Raw genomic sequence first — 21027 nt, 5'->3', positions numbered from 1 at the left:
TAGACCTCACTCTCAACAATTCTAGAGAGCATAAAAAATCACCTAACATAGGGTTACAAAGTCATATTAAGAACAGAAGTCAAACAAAGCAACAACCAACCTGACTGGGTTATTGTGACCCAGCCGGTCGCTTATGGTGGTTGGTTGAGCTAATCAACCGCCCTTAGCGACCGCCCTTGATTCAGGCAGAAATTCAAGTTCAAAATTCCGACTTTCAATCTCCCAAATTTAATCCGATGTTGGGATGATCTAAATCCGAATCTCGACCTTACTAAGTTAACAACCTAGATACAATCTAGAACCCACAACAAATAATGGTTTAATAGTCACATCATCTCCTTTAATTAAATCAATCCTTTATTCGGATGCAAGGATTCGTTTTCGGATATGATCCAATCAAGATCATTGATGCAATGATCATAACCATCAAAATTAACCATCCACACAATTATGGGGAATGAATCCACACTACTTTAAGAGAAGAAAGTAGATAAAGAGGATGTTAGATCATCTTACCTCCAATTGACTCACTAAAAGGATCACGGATCAAAGCTTCTCTTCAAATCACTCGTTCTTCACCTTCCAACACATGCTCTCTACCTCCTAACCGCCCCGTCCAGACAGCAATCTCGAATATAATAATAAGAGAATAAGTCGAGGTTGCCTATTTATAGTGGACTAGAAAAAAAAAGGGTTTAATTCCTGTAAGCAAACATGACCAATCACTTGGGGTGGTTGGTTGATCAATCAACTGCCTTAAGCAATCGCCCCTAGTACTTTTCAGTACTTAGGTGCTTTGCTCAACCGGTTGATCCCCAACACAAACCTAACCTTAATCAACATATGGAATTGTCCTTACCTTGATCTCGGATCAATCTCAACTTGACTCCGATTAGTGATCCACTTTCCCTGTCCATTAGGTAGGGGCGGACCTATGAAGGGGGCCGGAGGGAGCCATGCCCCCCCCCCCCCGGATTTTTTAAAATTTATGCATATTCCGTTCATTCCTTTAATTTTTTCGGTTTTTTCTCTTCTAACATGTGAAATGTCACTATTTCCCCCCCCCCCAATATTTGAACAATTTTTAAATGTAAAATGATGAGTATAAATGTCATTCCTAATAAAATAAAATAAAAACTAATTCATCAATCCCTATTTATTCTCCCCTCTCTTCTCTCTCATCTTTTCTTCCTATTTATTTTCTTCTATTTCTATAAACGTGGGTTAAAGGAAATTTTTGAAAAAAAAAATCTTATTAGGTATTCAAAAATCAAAATGTTATTTCTAATTAAAAACTAACCTTTACCCCCCCCCCCTCTTCTTATTCTTTCATCGGGTAGGAATTTTGAAAAAAAACACTAGGTATTCAAAAATCAAAATGTTATTTCTATTAAAACTAACTCTTCAATGCCTATTTATTCTCCTATCTCCCCTCTCCTCTATCCTCTTTTTTTCCTATTTATTCTCTTCCTTTCTATAAGCGTGGCTTAAGAAAATTTGGAAAAAAAATCTATTCCACAATTAGGTCTCTTTCTCAATTTATTTATTGTTTCTCTTTTTCTCTTTTCTTGTTTTGTTATTCTTTTTATTTGATTTTATATTCTATGTTTCTTTATTTCTTCTGCAATTTTTGTTATTTGATTTTGTATTGTGAATAAAATGTCTATAGTTAGTAGGTAACTAACTAACATTGATTTGCATCTCTTACCTAAGAAAAATTTTTGGTTTACATCTCTTAACAAAGAAATTTTTTGTTTGCATCTAACTTTTAAAAGTTGAAGTCATGTGTATATTTTTTTTTATATTGTTGCTTTAATTTTACCTATATTTTGTCAAAAAAAAAAATATCATTATCAATAATTTATTTCTTTTTTTTTCAAATATATGTAGGCCCCATAAAATATATGTGGGTCTATTATTTAATTTAATAAAATAGTTTAGAGGTGGGACCCCAAATGGGAAGGTTATCTCGCCTTCATTCTTCGCCCCCCCCACTATTGCATCCTGGGTCCGCCACTGCCATCAGGGTTTCTAATCGATCTCCTTCGAGTTCCCAAAATGGCAGGTTCTTCATCAACAGAATCCAGATCCATGGACTCAGGGTATGAATCATGGACTTCAATCAGGACTGCCCACAACTTATTCCAATTGGACCTTCCAGTACTCGGACCTGCAATACAGATCCCAGGTTAGAAATACGGGAGTTTTTACAGTATGTCCCAAGCAGTTGTACAAATTGAGGCCACAAGTTCGTACACTTATGGTTAGCTCAAGCCAAGTTACCTTTGGTTAATTGATCAACCAAGTCAATTGATCTTACACTCTGCATATCCAATAAGATTCTCAGAAATTCTAGCTTATTTTGCAGCATGTTCACAGATTCATTATGGCTTTAGTGTGGTATTGTGCTTGCAGGTATACTAATAGTGTGATAATATTTAGGTACCCAGACACTTGGCAATACTACAAGTTTTCTAGTGAGGGGATTTATAACTGTACAGGTTGTGGGACACCCTCTATAAATCCACTACAAAATTTAATTCTGTCCCCCCCCCCCCCCCTTCTCTTTTCCCTTTGCTCCTTTTCAGTAACTTAACTTAGGCATTTATGGTATGCATTATGTGAATAGACTTTGGGTTTAGAATGCATTCTAGCTTGGTAAAATAGGTAAGAGTCAGGTTTTGAATGTGTTCTAGTCCCAGAATCTTTTCCAGTCATGCAGAGAAAACTCCTTAAAAGACTATAACTTGACATATAATATGGTATTTGGCTACTTGTTTCCAACTTGATCCTGATGGGATAAGAGTCGAAATCACTTGTGCAGCATGTGGTGGGCATCTTGGTCATGTATTTAAAGGTGAGGGTTTCCTTACACCGACAAATGAACGTCATTGTACTAACAGTATCTCACTCAAGTTTACGAGTTTGACTTCAGTGCTATGAACGATCAAGATCAAGACTTAGATCTCGATCGTCCGTTTCACAAAAGTGTGAAAACACACTTTTCGAAAATGGACGGTCGAAATCGAAATCTCGGTCCCGTTTGCTGCAGGTGTTGCACATTAATTGCGCAGCACCCAAGCAATTTCCCAAGTTTACTCCAGCATCATCAGAATGAAACTAATGTGATGGTTTTTCTTAAATCATGAACGAAAGTACCTTAAAAATAGTTATGCTTTCACATTGACAGTTTAAAGAAATAAGGATTTGTCTTGTTTTCTTTCTATTCCCATGAGGTTAAACATGAGTGAGTTTACTTCATTCATCAGAGGATTAAGCACTATGCTTTAGTATGGAATCAATTCTACAGTAATATGTTATCAAACTGTTCACTGGCCTCCTTTGAAATTGCAATCGATTCTCATCTCCACACTCCACTTGACCTGTGTCCCTTCTTCTGCTCCAACGGACGCAGCTGGGTTTGTATGGCTTTTTGTTTTTGTTGCACTACTGGAGCTTTAACCAAGAAATTAATATCTGTTTGAAGGATGCAAATGTGACGTTTTCACTTTCCATGGTTCAGCGACAGACGAGCTGCCTGAGTCAGAATGGAATCAAATAGCTATTGTAGAAATTAGAATTGGGGCACGGTAGGTTTCAAAAATTCATTAATATTCTACAAAATTAGCGACTAATACCAAAGGGTTGAAATGGTAGAGAAATGAATATCAAAATGCATTATTTTATTTTCGAATTAATAATCCATCAATTAGATCTAAGTGTAAAATGTGTAATCAGGAATCATTTTCATATTCAAGGGAAAATTTATGAAATAATTAGACCTAGGAAGGGTGGTTATGTCCTTTAGGCAATGAATGAAATGATGAAAGAAGCTCTCTAGATTGCAGGAGCAATTCTCATTTAAATCCCCTCTATTGGTGTTGCACGCCATCTCTGAAAACTGGGGACAGTCCCAAGATGATGGATTTCACAAGTAATTCTAATTCCAATCACTGAAAGGTATTGTTTATTTGCTAAATCTGAAGTGAAGTGGAAAAAAATGAATAGAAAAAATGAATCTTTTTACAAAATCTCAAAATATGACTTATTTAGTTTAATAAAGTAAAAAAGTTGACAAAAGTGTGTGACATGCTACTTTTCCCATCTAATTTCTTTCAAAAATATCCACATTTTTAGTGGCACTTCTGAAAAAGTGCGAGAAATAACCAAAATGTGATTCATATTTGAAATTTTTTTATAGAGTTTTTTACATGAGCCCCCTTCATTTTCATGGAAAATAAACTGCACCCCCTCTAAAATCAAAACCTTGCAAATACCCCCTCCACCGTTAACCCCGTTACTTAGGATTGTAAACTAATTCTAATATGACCATATTACCCTCAAATATGGTAAAGTTTGAACTTCTTATTTTCAAAGCCATACCACCTCACTCCTCACAGTTACTCACGATTCTTCGTAATCTGTCATCACCAATGCCAATCAACGCCCACAATTACCACCGGAGGAACATTTGAGGAGAAGCAATGTGTACCTCACTTGCATTTTTTTTCTTCTTCTCCTCAAGATGAGGTATGCACTGCTTCTCAAATGTTGCTCCGGTGATAATCTTGGGCGTTGATTGGCAGTGCTGATGACAGATTAAAAGGCATCGTGAGTAATTGTGAGGAGTGAGGTGGTATGGCTTTGAAAATAAGAAGTTCAAATGTTACTATTTTTTAGGGTAATATGGTCATATTAAAATTATTTAACAATCCTAAGTAACGGGTTAACGGTAGAGGGGGTATTTGCAAGGTTTTTTTTTTATTTTAGAGGGGGTGCAGTGCGCCTTGTTTCCCATGAAAATGGGGGGGCTCATGTAAAAGCTCTTGAAAATGAAATTCAAACGTTACCATATTTGAGGGTAATATATATGGTCATATTAAATTTATTTAACAGTCCTAAATAACGGGGTTAATAGTGGAGGGGATATTTACAAGGTTTTGATCTTAGAGGGGTGCGATTTATTTTTCATGAAAATGGAAGGGCTCATGTAAAAAACTCTTTTTTATAAATTTTTTTCCTTTCATTTCTTATTTCTCGCCCATTACATATGAGTTGTCCATGCTTTTATCTTTTTCTTTTGTTTTATCTCATCCCACTTATGCAAAACAAACGGTGCCAGATTGATTTCTTATTCCTTCTCAAATGGGATTCATTCTACAAAGTGGAGTGCATGAATCAGAACCAATTCGACTCCCTCGTGGATTTCACTTGTGTCTGTGCTGGCGATGGTAAACTTTTATATATTTTTAAAACTTTTCATTTTAGAAGTCCTTGGGTGGACTCTACACTGGACAATAGGCAGACGGCATCTTTATTATAATATTTCCAAGATGGTTCGAAGCAATCCACCTCTGAGTCTGGAACTCTGGGCTTGGATGGTCCTTAGATTTTAAATGTAATAGATAAAAATAAATTTTGGCATAGGGGAGACCCAAGCTTAACAAAAAGTCCACACAGCCACGCTAAAGAGAACACTTGTTTATTACCAACTTGCGTATATGTTATATTATTTCTGAAAAATAGAAAAAAAAACAAATAAACAATTTATATGTTATAATATGCTAGTGGCATACCAAGCACCTTCCGCACTTCGTTTTTTGTTGATCAGAGATTTAGGAGTGGCACTTTTTCTTATTAATCGTCTTCCTTCTTCACACACACATAGAGCTTCATCCTTCTTTAACTATTCAGATCCTACCAATCTTCCTTGCAAACTATATGGAGTCCCAGATTGGATCTTCAAATTAATTATAATGTGTTTATTAATTTCAGAGGTGAAGATACTCGTAAAACCTTTGTTGGTCACCTTCACAAGGCTTTACACCATCGTGGAATTCATGCTTTCATAGACAATGAAGATCTGTGGAAAGGAGAAGATATTGGGCCAGCACTTCTCAAAGCAATAAAATGCTCCAAGCTCTCCATTGTTGTCTTGAGTGAAAGATATGCAGAAAGCACTTGGTGCCTCAAGGAGCTCACTCAAATCCTGGAATGTCATCGAACCGATCGTCAAATCATTTTTCCAATTTTCTTCCAAGTTAACACATCCAATGTTAAGAATCAAACTGGATCTTTTGAGATTTCACCTAACAGACATGGAAAGGAGGCGTCAGAAACTCTGAAAAAATGAAAGATACTCTACGAGCAGTAGGAGATATAAGTGGATGGGTTGTCAACAACGGGTATGTCTTATTAGTCCCTCAAATTAAAGAACATGTATGTTTCCTCTCATACTTTAAAGTTATTGAAAGTTTAATCATTCTCAAATTTAATCATACTTTGATGTTTATCTTGTCTAGATATTATTTTTAGATTTGAGTTCATTTCCATTGTTTGATGATGCATCATTTTCTTTTCAACTAATTGTAGGGATGATGAATCAAAGTTAGTTGCAGATGTTACTACAAAAACTTGGATTCGATTGAATATAGTTCCCTTAATTGATGTTAAACATCCTGTTGGACTAGAATCACGTGTAGCATCTGTATTATCTCTTTTATCAAATACGCCAACCACCAACTCTAAGGATATTCAATTTATAGGAATATGTGGTCAAGGTGGCATTGGAAAGACAACCATTGCAACAGTTGTATACAATTGCATCTCTAAGATTTTTAGCAAAAGTTGTTTTATTGGAGATGTTAGAGAGAAAGCCTCACAATCCAATGGTATAGTTTGTTTGCAACAGGAGCTTATTTACGGTATCTTTCAGGAGAAAAAAAAAGTTATGCAGTTCTCAAGAAGGATCAAGATTGATAAAAGAAAGGCTTCAAAATATGAAAACCCTTCTCATTCTTGATGATGTGGGTAATCGTACCGAATTATATGCATTGGCTCGTGATCTCAGTTGGTTTGGTTCTGGAAGCAGAATAATTGTAACAACTAGAGATCAAAGTGTTCTTAGTGGAGTACCTAAAAACAATAGAAGTGTATTTGAACCTGTTGAATTGAATGCAGAAGAGAGTCTTCGACTCTTTAGTTTGAATGTGTTTTCCATGGACAAACCTCCTAAAGAATATAAAGAACTTTCAATTGATATGGTAAACACTGCAGCAGGGTTGCCTTTAGCTTTAGAGGTTTTGGGTTGTGATTTAACCATGATAGAAGATAAAGAAGTATGGAAATCCAAGTTTAGAATGTTAAAACAACTTCCTGATGATAGTGTGTACGAAAGATTAAAGACAACCTTTGAGGATTTGCATCCTATTGAGAAATCTATGTTTCTTGATGCTGCATGTTTCTTTATAGGATGGAAGGTCAAAACCATAATTTCAATATGGGAAGCTTGTAGCTTTGAGCCTAAATACCGTTTGGAAGTTCTCAAGGGAAAATCCCTCTTGAAGGTTAGAAAGGAGAATTGCTATGGAAATCATGAAAGAGAAGTTTTGTGGATACATGATCAACTTAGAGATATGGGATGGAGAATTGCGTATAATCAAAGGCCTGAGAATCCTAATTACCATAGTCGATTATGGTCTCCTGAAAATTTCATGATGGGATATAAGGTAAGAGATACTTATGTGATTATGCTCCCCCCCCCCCCCCCGCCCCCCCCTTTATATTTTTTGTTTCAATTTTCACTTGGACTACTTTTTGTTTCATGTAGGGGAATGAATTTGTTGAGGGTATCATCCTTAGCTTCAGAATTTGTAATGAACGTGAAAAATTCAATTACCTCCTCCATACAAGACGCCGCCGTACATCCTCTCATAGCTTGGATAGTAGTGGTGAAACGTGCATACGTACGAAAATTTTTGAAAAAATGCATGAACTTAGATTACTACAAGTTGATGGAGCAACCTTGGAGGGGAGCTTTGATTATCTCCCTTCTCAGTTAAGATGGCTCAGATGGCGCTATTGTCCTTTGAAAAAATTAGATGCTGATTACTGTCATGAAGAGCTAGTTGTACTTGACTTAAGTCATGGATATTTTACCCAGGCTTTCAATAAGTGGCCTAAGAGAAGGGTGAGGGAACACTAGTTCTGTTTTTTCTATCTCAGCTAATTTTGCTTCAACATGCGAGTTTTATTTGACATTACTAATTAACAACATTCTACGTTCTTCTCTTTGTTTATTTGCAGCACTTTCAACGCTTGAAAGTCCTTCGACTCTCTGCTAATTCTAGATTGTCTGAGTCTCCTGACTTTTCGGGATTTCCTCAATTAGAGGAATTGGATCTTAGGTTATGTGGAAATTTGGTTGATTTGCATGAATCCATTGGGGAGCTACAAAAACTTGTTTACTTGGACTTGAGTATTTGCAGTCGTCTCAAGATACTCCCAAATGGTATTTCTAGGTTGAGGTCTCTCAAGAAGTTTATTCTTCGTAATTGCAGATCACTTGAGGAACTCCCAAACAGTATTTGCAAATTGAGTTCTCTCCAAAAGCTTGATATTTCTAATGGCATCTCACTCAAAGAGTTGCCTAGTTCCATTGGTGATCTAAAAGAATCTTTGACTGAGCTTTCTTTAGCGGGACCGTGTATGAAAATTGAAGCACTTCCTGATGGTGTTGGACTATTAAATAAGTTGGAGATCTTGAATCTTTTTCTCAACCATGCATTAATGCATTTTCCCAGCTCAATGATAAACATGACATCTTTGCGTTCCTTGAAGCTAGGTGGATGTCACAAGCTTCTACAGATACCAAAGCTGCCATCTAGTTTAGTTGAATTTTGCATTGAGAACGCTTATATTGAAAACCTTCCAGTCATGCAAAATATGAAAAATCTGGAACTCGTTTGGGTACAACATTGTTGCATAGAAGTAGAGAAATTTAGAGGCTTCGGAAAGACAAGAAAAATTGGTGGCGAGTACAATGAACTGATGAGAAAACTGAGTACAAGCTGTTGTGTGGTGACAATAATGGATCAGTCAAGGTTAACGGTAAGACTAACTTCTGTACCATTCTTTTTGGAAGCTGAATTTTATATGGTGCTCATTAATTAGTTTCAAAATTTGTGATTGATTGACCGGATATCTTTTTGTTTCCTCTTAATTACAGGAACCAATTCTCTATGATAACATGAATAGTTGCAGCACACAGATTTGGATACCTGTGAAGCAAAAGAGAGATGAAAATGGTTTTCCATGTTTCTTGATCCCTGATAATGATGGCGAGGTAGGTAGCAATGGCGGGTTAGTTATGCACCTTCCTATAGGCGTTTTTGATGCTGAAGGGATTACATCGTATGAGCCACATGAAATCTATGTCGATGTTTGTATCCATAAGAAAGATGTAAAAACTAGATGCAGCATTATCCTGGTAATTGTGGGCACCATCAAATGTGGTCACATAAAATTCGTTCATGAATTCCAAGGGTTTGATTGGTTTGGGGTTCAGTTGGCTGGCGGAGACATTATTCAGATAATAGGTCAATATTCAGATCCTGAGTGGGTGGTTAGATACCAACCCTATAGAAAGAATAAAATGAGATATAATCCGAGAGCAATGAACTTGTTCCTGATAAAGGAAAGGCAGTTCCAGTATTGTGGTGATGATGAATTTCTTGAGATTGTAAGATATCCGAGAACGACAGAGGATGAAGATATATTAGAACCTACTTTGGATGAAGAAGAATAGTAGAAGATGACCATGGAATGCAAAACAGAGTTACTGAGTATGAATCAAGATTGAAGTTGTCGGAATATGCTCTTTGAGCATGAGTGAATGTGAATGAAAATCATTCATAAGGAGAGTTTGTGGAAATAAATGAATTTGTGAAAATATGTGCATGGAATACCAATGGACTATTTGGTGATTCATTGCACTAAGAGAGGTTATGAATGAAGGGTTATGGGAATACCTATGGACTATTGGGTGTTTCATCTCCCAAGGAGAATTCATGAATGAAGGTTATGAGACTTTCTATTTCCTAACAACAAACTTCTCATTTCCCTAAGATAATTATGGAGGGTTTTGGGGACTCTTGATTTCCAAGAAACTTCTCGTTTCTAGCTTGGTTATTAATAAAGCTTTTCATTTCCATAACTTAATTCATTTAGTTTGGGGAATAATGACTATGGCTTTTCATCTTTCAAGCTAGTTAAAGAGACATAGAATTCCTTTATAAATAAGGATCCCTCCTTGGTGAAAATGGTTGTGTTGTGTTGAGTTTTCTTTTATGATTTAAGAAGAATGCTAAGTGTGTTTTAAGGGTCTTCTTAAAAACGATTTGTGAGTGTTGTCAATGATTTGAGTTTGGCTTCGAGTTTGGTTTCGTGTTTGAATCGTGTGGTGATAGAAGGAAGGCACATGTCAAGTTCGTCGTTGCGATATACTTTGTGCTAAGTACATCGTTGTATCCTGGGAGACAGACGTCCGTTGAATCCTCAAGCACACTGTGGAGGGGACGAATCTGTTTTAAGGAAAGCGTCTGACGTGCCTCGACGGTTTTTCTTTACTCTTCTTTTTCGGTTCAAGTTCTGTCTTTCCGGATCTTCTCTTAATTCTTTGTTCCCCTTATTATATTATCAATTTTGGCTAACAGAAGTCTATTTAAAGGAAGAATGGAATGACTCATAAAATGGGTCAGAATTAATCAACACAAAGTCATCGAGTACAATGATGAAGATGATAGGAATAAAGGTGGTTGCAGCCTCCGGGGTGAAATTTTTCATATTTTGTGGGAAACAAAACAAGGGTGGGGAATCAGCAAACATGGGGAACCTTTTGTTTCGTTTGGTGATAAACTTCTTTTTTGGATTGTTATGGAGGTATAATTCTTTTTTTTTTTTATGTTTCTGTGCTTAAAAAAAATTAACAATTTTTTGATGATTTCATTTACATGTTTGAAATGTTTTTTAAACTTCTTTATTGGATAGCTATGGTGGAATAATTGTGTATGAAAGAAAAGAAAAATAAGGATATTTTTGGGGGGAAAGAAGACTTAGGCTCTTCTTTGTAATAATTCTGATTCTCTATTATGCATATTTAAAAGAAATAAATAGAAGAATTTATTATTGGACAAGAATGAAAAATTATTTAATAACTTTTGTTGAGAATAAATTATGAAATGGAAAATAAGTTTGGTTTGTCAAAATGAAAATTGTTAGAAAATATAATTAAAATTGTTAAAAAAAAGCCCTTTAATCAAAATACTAACAATTAATTAATTGTAAGAAAAATGCATCAAATAAAAGACGTTACAGCTGGAGTTGCCTTTAATCCATCTAGAATATCATATTCAAGTAAAAATTGGAGATTCACAAACTCGAATTGTAGATTTTCTCGACATTTTCGTTTGAATAGGAATCGATCCCATTTAAGCCGCAATGCGAACAATAGATGCCAATGATAGACAACCGTTGTTCACTAAATTTTTATTCGTTGTAAAGGCTGCAGCTTGTAATGAGCCATCATGATTTTTCCCACCTGTATATAAGAAAATCCAGTGATTGTAAGAAAAATAATGGCTTAAGTTAAACACTTTTTTTTTTTTTGGATAAGGCTAAACACATTTTTTAAACTAAATAAATTCCATACAATGTGGTTCAACAATAATTATTTTAAATAAAAATATAACTAATAATAGATGTCAAATAATTTAAAATAATAAAAAAATTTCATAATTGAGAATGATATTTGATACCAAAAAGAGCACTAGAGATTATCCCGTTTAACTAGCCCAAGTAGCACAAAAAAGAAAGTGAATTAATCTCTCTTTTTTATCTTTTATTTTTCTTTTTTTTGAAGTGTTTTTTATTGCAAAGTGGAGCCCTGATCCTGTGTGTCTGGGCAAATTGTCCGTCCATGTGTCCAGTCGCTAAAAACTCTTCAACTTCATTGTCAAAAGAGCACTTTTCAGTCCCATGAACCTGAAGCTAAATACAGAAAGAAGTTGCTTTACAGTTCACATCACTATCATGTTTACGGGGACAAAAGCCATGTTACCTCTCTGAGATAGTTTGCAGCATGGATGCTTGCTGAAATTCAATGGTAGAAGGATTCTCCCTATTCTTAAAAAATTGAAGTATATCAGCCAACAGGTTCTAAGTCCATGCTTTAGAACACTAATAAGTTCTAAAACTTATGTTGCTTGTATAAGCATCATGGGAATCCAGTAGTTGCATGGGCCAATTCTGCAACCACTATCTCATCTTCAGGTTCTGCATTTCAAATTCAAGTGAATCTGAAAGTTCCAGACAAATCACAAGAAAATTTTCACTTCTCTACCATCCTGGAAACTAGATAATGCATACTCTATGTTGCTATTAAGCTCTACATTTTTATGTTGAAGCCTGATATTAGACACTTGGTGCCGCATAGGTTTGGAGAGCATTGACAACCAAGGTTTAAAGTATCCCACGATACCATACGATACTAGCCGATACGTATCTATACTTGACTCAACCGATATGATACATCTCGATACGTCTCTCCATTGAATTACACTAAAATACATTAATCAGAGCGATACAATACTCGATACAGAACGATACGTCTCTTAAAATCACTTGACCTATACGATACTCGATACCGATACTTTAAACCTTGTTGACAACTACTTAAATAAGATCTGCCTTCATTTTCTAAGCCTCTTCTAAGTCTTTCATGAGTCTCCTTGCAATGTACTATATGGATATGTGTTACTGGAGAGAGCATGAACTAATAGTTGTCAAGACCAAGGAAAGAAATTTCGGCGAATTTCGCCGAAATATCGGCGAAATTCGCCAGTTTCGCCCCCTGGCGAAACGAAACCAGGGGGCGAAACGATCTTTACCAGATATCGCCGAGAAATCGGCGAGATCTGGCGATATATCGCGATATTTCGGAAAAAATTTTTTTTTTTTTAATTTTTTTGTGTGTGATTTTTATACTATTTCTTGCACTTTTTAGGCGATTTTCTCGCGATTGTATCACAATCTTACCAATTTTATCACAATGATTCAAGACTCAATAGTTAATGTATTAAATGTAATTTGGAAGAAAATCTATATAGAATAACTTATAAATAGAAAAACTTTTTATAGCAAAATCATCGAGATTAATGAGCAATCTTACCAACTATATTCTAGTGATCTAGTTCTCAAAAGTTAACATGCCAAATGGGGTTAGGGAAGAATATATACATGAAATAATTTATGGAAACAATTTACATTATGAAGATATTTTGTAATAGAATCGTCAGTTAATCTTTCCAACAATGCCTGAATGATTTAGGCCTGAGAAGGTAACACATTAAATGTGGCTAGGCAAGAGATTTAAATGGAAATATTTATTAAGAAATAATTTAAATTATCAAAGTCAACATGCCAAATGTGATTAGGGAAGAGTGTATACATGAAATAATTTATGGAAACAATTTAAATTATTAATGAATCTTATAAAAGAATCTTAAGAGTGATTTGATAATCGTTCCAATTATGTCCTAATGATGTAGGCCTCATAAGGTAATATATTAAATGTGACTAGGTAAGAGAATTTAAATGGAATAATTTTTAGAAATAATTCAAATTTACCACATATTTACATCAGATTAGGATAAGTATCAAATTTATCAAAATTTTTGGTTAAAATATTCAAAAAAATTTGGGGGCGAAATTTCTATATGGGGGGGCGAAATATCGCCGAAATTTCGGGGGAATTTCGTGGTTGTGGGGGGGGGGGGGGGGGAGGAGGGGGGGGGGGAGGGAAGGGGGGGTGGGGGGGGGGGGGTCACCTAGACATCTAGGTGCTGTGGTCACACTAGGCACCCCGGTGTCATCTTGTCACCTTAATTGGTATTGCCTTAGTTTCCTTCCCCCATTGGATGCCTTGTCTCCTAGACATTGTGACAACTATGTATGAATTGAAGTGTCTAAGAGAAACAAAATAAACAAATGAAAAGGTTGAATAGGGTCTGGAGTTCTAGATACCTAGTCCAACATAATTAATAACAACAAAAACACGAAATAAAGGTAGCAAAACAAGCTCCACAATTGAAGACAATTGAAAGTTCCATAGGAATCCAACGCTGAAACGGCAACCAAATCAGTTGATCTCACAATCTGCATATCCAATAAGATTTTCAGAAAATGCAGCTCATTTTGCAGCATGTTGACAGATTCATCATGGCTTTAGTGTGGTATCGTGCTTGCAAGTATACTAATAATGTCATGATATGCAAGTACCCAGGCACTAGCAGGCAATATGACAAGTTTTTTGATGAGGGGATCTATAACTGTGCAGGTTTTGGGACACCCCTTTATAAATCCACTACAAAATTTAATTCTGGCTCCCTCCTCCTTTTCTATCTGCTGCTTTTCCGTAACTCAGGCATATACTTGTTTTCAGCCTGACCTGATGGGATGAGAGTTGAAATTACTTGTGCAACATGTAGTGGGCACCTTGGTCATGTATTTAAAGGCGAGGATTTTCGTACTCCGACGGACTAACATCATTGTGTTAAACAGTATCTCACTCAAGTTTACTCCAACATCATCAGAATGAAATTGATGTGGTGATGTTTCTTAAATCAACAACAGAAGTACCTACTTAAAAAATAATTATGTTTTCACATTGACAGTTTAAAGAAGTAAGGATTTGTCTTGTTTTCTTTCTATTCGCATGAGTCAGACGTGAGTGAGTTTACTTCATTCATCAGAGGATTAAGCACTATCTTTAGTATGGAATCAATTCTATATTAACACTAGCTTTTCAAAATACTTTATCAAAATTGTTCCAAGAGCAATTCTCATTCCAATCCCCTCTATTGGCGTTGGCACGCCATCTCTGGGGACTGTGGACAGTCCCAAGTGGAAGAGCTCCTCCTTGAAATGATGAATTTCAGGAGCAATTCTCGTTCCAATCACTAGAAGACATTGTTTATTTACTAAATCAAGTGGAATGGGAAAAAATAGATGGAAAAAGTCAATTGTTTCACAAAATCTCAAATATGACTTGTTTGATTTAATGGACTGAAAAAGTTGATGCATAAGGTAATGAGACTTTTTTTTTTTTTTTCTTTTCTATTTAATTCATTTTAAAAGACCCCACATATTTAATTGTACTTTTAAAAAAATGAAAGAAATAAGCAAAGTGAGATTCATCTTTAAAACCTCTTTTTCATAAAATCCATCCTTTTCATTTCTCATTCCTGATTGAATGCATATGAATCCTACGTATTTTATTTTATTTGGAATTGTTTTATTTCTCCCCACTTTTCCAAACAAACAGATGTGGAGTGATATTTTGTCTTTTTTTCTCAAGTGGGTTCATTCTGTAAGGTAGACTGCAAGGCTTACCAGAACCAATTTGACTCCCTCGTAGATTTCACATGCTTCTGTGCTGGCGATGGTGTACTTAATTATTTATTTTAGAAGTCGTTGGGTAGAGGCATACAAGTGCTTCAAAGCACTCCCATGTTTGAGTCTGGAACTTTGTGCTTGAACGGTCATTACCGAATGTGATATGATAGGAGACCCAAGAGATGCTTAGGAAACCTAAAACCAGAGGCCGAGATCTTGTCGACAGATGATATGGATTTTCATCCATCAGATTACAATAATGCAATCGACAAGAAGTAAAACGCAGTGGACCATTCCATGCTGAGTTGGTCAAGCTTGGCTGTTTATACCAAGCACTTCTCTTTCGTTCTGACTTCGTTTTTTTGTTCTTCTGGTGATCACTTCTTACATCATTTACAGAGATCTAAGAGTTTGCACTTTTTTTTCATTAATCGCCCTCTTGCCTTGTTTCACACAGATAGAGCTCTTGAATTCTATCGATCTGCCTTGCAAACTATATGGGGTTTCACGTGTTTATCAATTTCAGAGGTGAAGACACCCGTAATACCTTTGTTGTTCCCCTTCACGAGGCTTTACATCATCGTGGAATTCATGTTTTCTTAGACAGCAAAGATCTGTGGAAAGGAGAAGATATTGGGTCAACACTTTTCAGAGAAATAAAATGCTCCAAGCTCTCCATTGTTGTCTTGAGTAAAAGATATGTAGAAAGCACTTGGTGCCTCAACGAGCTCACTCAGATCCTGGAATGTCACCGAACCGCCGGTCAAATCATTTTTCCAATTTTCTACCAGGTTAGCCCATCCAATGTTAAGAATCAAACTGGATCTTTTGAGATTTCATCTGACAAACATGGAAATGAGAAATCAGAAACTCTAGAAAAATGGAAAGATACTTTACGAGCAATAGGAAATATGAGCGGATGGGTTGTCAACAACGGGTATGTCTTTTTAGTCCCTCAAATTAAAGAAGCATATATGCTTCCTCTCATACTTTAAAGTGATTGAAAGTTTAATCATTCTCAAATTTAATCGTACTTTGAGGTTTATCATGTTCAGATGTTATTTTTAGATTTGAGTTCATTTCCATTGTGTGGTGATGCTTCATTTTCTTTTCTACTAATTGTAGGGATGATCAATCAAAGTTAGTTGCAGATGTTACTCAAGAAGCTTGGTTTCGATTGAGTATAATTCCTATGATTGATGTTAAACATCCTGTTGGACTAGAATCTCGCGTGGCATCTGTACTACGTCTTATATCAAAGACGTCAACCACCAACTCTAAGGATATTCAATTTGTAGGAATATGTGGTCAAGGTGGCATTGGAAAGACAACCATTGCTACAGCTGTATACAATTGCATCTCTAAAAATTTTAGCAAGAGTTGTTTTATTGGAGATGTTAAAGAGAAAGCCTCACAATCCAATGGTATAGTTTGTTTGCAAGAACAACTTATTTACGGTATGTTTCATGAGGAAAAAAAGTTATGCAGTTCTCAAGAAGGATCAAGACTGATAAAAGAAAGGCTTCAACATATGAAAACCCTTCTCATTCTTGATGATGTGGGTAATCGTACCGAATTATCTGCATTGGCTGGTGATCAAAGTTGGTTTGGTTCTAAAAGCAGGATAATTGTAACATCTAGAGATCAAAGTGTTCTTAATGGAGTTCCTAAAAACATTAGAAGCATATTTGAACCTGATGAATTGAATGCAGAAGAGAGTCTTCGACTCATTAGTTTGAATGCGTTTTCCACGAACGAACCTCCTAAAGAGTATAAAGATGTTTCAATTTGTATAGTAAATACTGCAGCAGGGTTGCCCTTAACTCTAGAGGTTTTGGGTTGTGATTTAACTATGATAGAAGATAAAGAAGTATGGAAATCCAAGCTTAGAATATTAAAACAACTTCCTGCTAATAGTGTCTACGAAAGATTAAAGACAACCCTTGAGGATTTGGGTCCTATTGAGAAATCTATGTTTCTTGATGCTGCATGTTTCTTTATAGGATGGGAGGTCGAAACCATACTTTCAATCTGGGAAGCTTGTGGCTTCGAGCCTGTATACCGTATGGAAGTTCTCAAGAGAAAATCCCTCTTCAAGTTCAAAAAGGTGAATGATTCTTTTGAAGATTGTGAAAAAGAAGTTTTGTGGATACATGATCAACTAAGAGATATGGGACAAAGAATTGCCTACAATCACAGGCCTGAGAAACCTGATTTCCATACTCGACTATGGACTTATAAAAATTTCTTTGAGGGATATAAGGTAAAGGATACTTACATGATATGCTCCCACCCTCTTTATATTTTTCTTTCAATTTTCATTTGGATTTCTTTTTTGTTCATGTAGGGGAACAAAATTGTTGAGGGTATCAGCCTTAAAGATGATCAATGGAGAAGTTTCTCCAGTGGTGAAAGATGCATACGTACGAAAGATCTTGAAAAGATGCGTGAACTAAGATTACTACAAGTTGATGGAGCAACCTTTAAGGGGAGCTTTGACCATTTGCCTTCTCAGTTAAGATGGCTCAGATGGCACTTTTGTCCTTTGGAAAAATTAGATGCTGATTACTGTCATGAAGAGCTAGTTGTACTCGACTTAAGTTTTGGAAAATGTACGCAAGTTTTCAATAAGTGGCCTAAGAAAAGGGTGAGGGATGCTATTTTTGTTTTTCTTATCTCAGCTAATTTTGCTTCAACATGCGACTTTATTTGACATTACTAATTAACAAAATTCTATGTTCTTCTCTTTGTTTAGCAGCAGTTCCGACACTTGAAAGTCCTTCAACTCTATGGTAATTATAGATTGTTTGAGACTCCTGACTTTTCAGGATTTCCTCACTTAGAGGAGTTGGATCTTGGGTCTTGCGGAGATTTGGTTGATTTGCATGAATCCATTGGGGAGCTACAAAAACTTGTTTACTTGAACTTGAGTAGTTGCGGTCGTCTCAAGATACTCCCAAACAGTATTTCTAGGTTGAAGTCTCTCAAGAAGTTTATTCTTCGTAATTGCAGGTCACTTGAGGAACTCCCAAACAATATTGGCAGATTGAGTTCTCTCCAAAGACTTGATCTTTTTTATTGCAACTCACTCAAAGAGTTGCCTAGTTGCATCGGTGATCTAAAAGAATCTTTGACTGAGCTTTCTTTGGAGGGAATGTCTATGAAAATTGAAGCACTTCCTGATGGTGTTGGACTGCTAAATAAGTTGGAGATCTTGAATCTTTCTGACAAACCTAAATTAATGCATCTTCCTAGATCAATGGTAAACATGACTTCTTTGCGTTCCTTGAAGCTAGGTGGATGTCACAAGCTTCTACAGATACCAAAGATGCCACCTAGTTTAGTTGAATATCGCGTTGAGGACACCTATATTGAAAACCTTCCAGTCATGCAAAATACGAAAAATCTGGAACTCATTATGGTAAAGCATTGTCGGGTAAAAGTAGAGATATTTAGAGGCTTTGCAAAGACAAGCAGAATTGGCAGTGAGTACAATAAACTGATAAGAAAATTGGGTACAAGCTGTTGTGTGGTAACAGTAACAGATCAGTCGAGGCTGACGGTAAGACCAACTTTTGTTTCCGTTTTTTTGGAAGCTTAACTTTATATGGTACTCATTAGTTTCAAATTTATGATTGATTGACGCGTAGATCCTTTCTTTTCCTCTTAATTACAGGAACCAATTCTCAATGACAACATCCCTATTTGCAGCACACAGATCTGGATACCAGTGCAGCAAAAGAGAGATGAAAATGATTTTCCATGTTTCTTGATCCCTGATGACGACGATGGTGAGGTAGGCAGCAATGGCAGGTTAGTTATGCACCTTTCTATGGACGTTTACCCTGCGGCACTGCAGCATATCTCTGTCTATGTTGAATCTTGGATCCATAGGAAAGATGTAAAAATTAAATGCAGTATTAGATTGGTAATTGAAGGCACCATCATATCTGAACAATCAGGCGGTCACATAGAATTCATTCATGAATTCCAAGGGTTTGATTGGTTCGGGGTTCAGTTGGAAGGCGGAAACGCTATTCAGATAGCAGGTCTAGATTTAGATCCTGCGTCAATGGGTGGTCATTCATACTGTGGAAGGAATAAAATGGGATATAATGTGAGAACAATGAACTTGTTCCTGATGAAGGAGAGGCAGTCGATGTTTGGTGATCAGTTGCAGTATTATGGTGATGGCGAATTTCTTGAGATTGTAAGATGTCTGAGAACGACAGAGGATGAAGATATATCAGAACCTAGTTTGAAGGAAGAAGAGTAGAAGATGACGGATGGAATGCAAAACAGAGTTACTGACAATGAATCAAGATTGAAGTCTACTTTGAAGGAAGAAGAGGGAATGACTTATGAAATGGGTCCAAATGAAGCAGAACACAGAGTAATCGAGTACAATGATGAAGATGAAATGAATAAATGTGGCTGTGAGGTGAAGAATTTCATATTTTGTAGGAAATAACGAGGGGTTACCAAACATGTGGAACCTTTTGTTCGTTTGTTGAAAAACTTATTTATTGGACTGTTGATGGTGGCATTAGTGTGTTTGAAAGAAAAGAAAAACAAGGATTTATTTATTTATTTATTTAGCACCTCTTAGTCCCATGAACCTGAAGTTTAATACAGAAATAAATTGCTTTACAGTTCACATCAGTAAATGTTTACAGGGACAAATGCTATCATGTTACCACTCTGATATAATTTCCGTATGGATTCTTGCCGAGATTCAACAGTAGAACTATACTCTCTATTCTCAAAAGTGAAGTATATCAGCCAACAAGTTCAACTAAATCACAAGAAAATCTTCATTTCTTTACCATCCTAGAAACTAGTTAATGCATACTCTATTTTGCTCTTAAGCTCTACATTTTTGTGTTGAAAGCTGATATTACACGCTTGGTGCTACATAGGTTTGAAGAGCATCAACAGCTACTTAAATAAGAGCTGGCTTCATTTTCTAAGCCTCCTCCAAGTCTACTATGAGTCTCCTAGCGATGTGCTCTATGGACATGTATTACTGGAGAGAGCATGAAGTCATAGTTATCAAGGCGTCGCCTAAGCGTCCAAGTGTTATGGTCAGACTAGGCTCCATGGTGTTGTCTTGTCACCGAAATTGGTATCACCTTAATTTTCTTCCCCCTTTGGGTGCCTTGTCGCTGCCGTGACAACTATGCCTGAAGTATCTTAGAGGAACAAAATAAACATAAGGAAAAAGTAGAATAAGAACTGGAGTTCTAAATACTTAATCTAGCCTAACTAACAACTTCTAAAACACAAAATAAAGGTAGCAAAACAAGCTCCACAATTGGAGGTTCCACAGGAAACCAAGACTGAAACGGCAGGGCCGGAAAAAAACCAGAAAACTGGTTCCAAACAAAGAACATAATGCTATTCCGGCCTTTTTTTCTTCTGTCTTCAGCTAGCATTTCCCAAAGTTTGGATCAAAGTCAGTTAGCATGCATGGAGCATAGATCACTGTGATCTAAGCTTGATGTGTCTTCTTCACTGTATATCCAGACCATTCTACCGCAGTAATTGATCAGATATCATTTCACGATAAAGCTGCATGGAGGTTTCCACATTTTGTAAAGATATCTAAGGCAATCATCTTCACCAAGATCACATTGACCTGGAGATGACCTCATTAATTTTGATAATGTACTAGCAGTGGCAGAACCAGGATTCAATATGGGGGGGGGCGAAGAATAGAAGTTCGGATTAGGGAAGCACCAATGTTTTTTCGCCACACATGTTGTGTGGGCCCTTATAAGACCCATTAGGGGTATC

The 21027-nt window shown here is 36.3% G+C and overlaps 2 protein-coding genes across 2 annotated transcripts; both read left to right on the top strand.

Annotated features, from left to right (window-relative positions):
* The first annotated feature begins 15687 nt into the window (after positions 1-15687).
* Positions 15688-17578, top strand: LOC149019145 (disease resistance protein Roq1-like). The gene is made up of 2 exons (XM_089154064.1): positions 15688-16168; positions 16357-17578. Exons 1-2 carry the CDS (start codon positions 15729-15731, stop codon positions 17576-17578), a joined length of 1662 nt encoding a protein of 553 aa, XP_089010190.1. The 5' UTR covers positions 15688-15728.
* LOC149019144 (protein VARIATION IN COMPOUND TRIGGERED ROOT growth response-like) lies at positions 17565-19802 on the top strand. Its single transcript, XM_089153205.1, has 3 exons — positions 17565-17878; positions 17987-18793; positions 18908-19802. The coding sequence occupies exons 1-3, from the start codon at positions 17675-17677 to the stop codon at positions 19505-19507; spliced, it is 1611 nt and encodes a 536-aa protein (XP_089009331.1). The 5' UTR covers positions 17565-17674; the 3' UTR covers positions 19508-19802.
* Positions 19803-21027: the final 1225 nt, after the last annotated feature.

This window comes from Hakea prostrata, chromosome 4 (assembly GCF_041222555.1).
Source record: "Hakea prostrata isolate BN-2017 chromosome 4, UWA_Hpros_2, whole genome shotgun sequence".
Taxonomy (NCBI): Eukaryota; Viridiplantae; Streptophyta; class Magnoliopsida; order Proteales; family Proteaceae; genus Hakea; species Hakea prostrata.
This window is presented reverse-complemented; position numbering and strand designations above follow the sequence as displayed.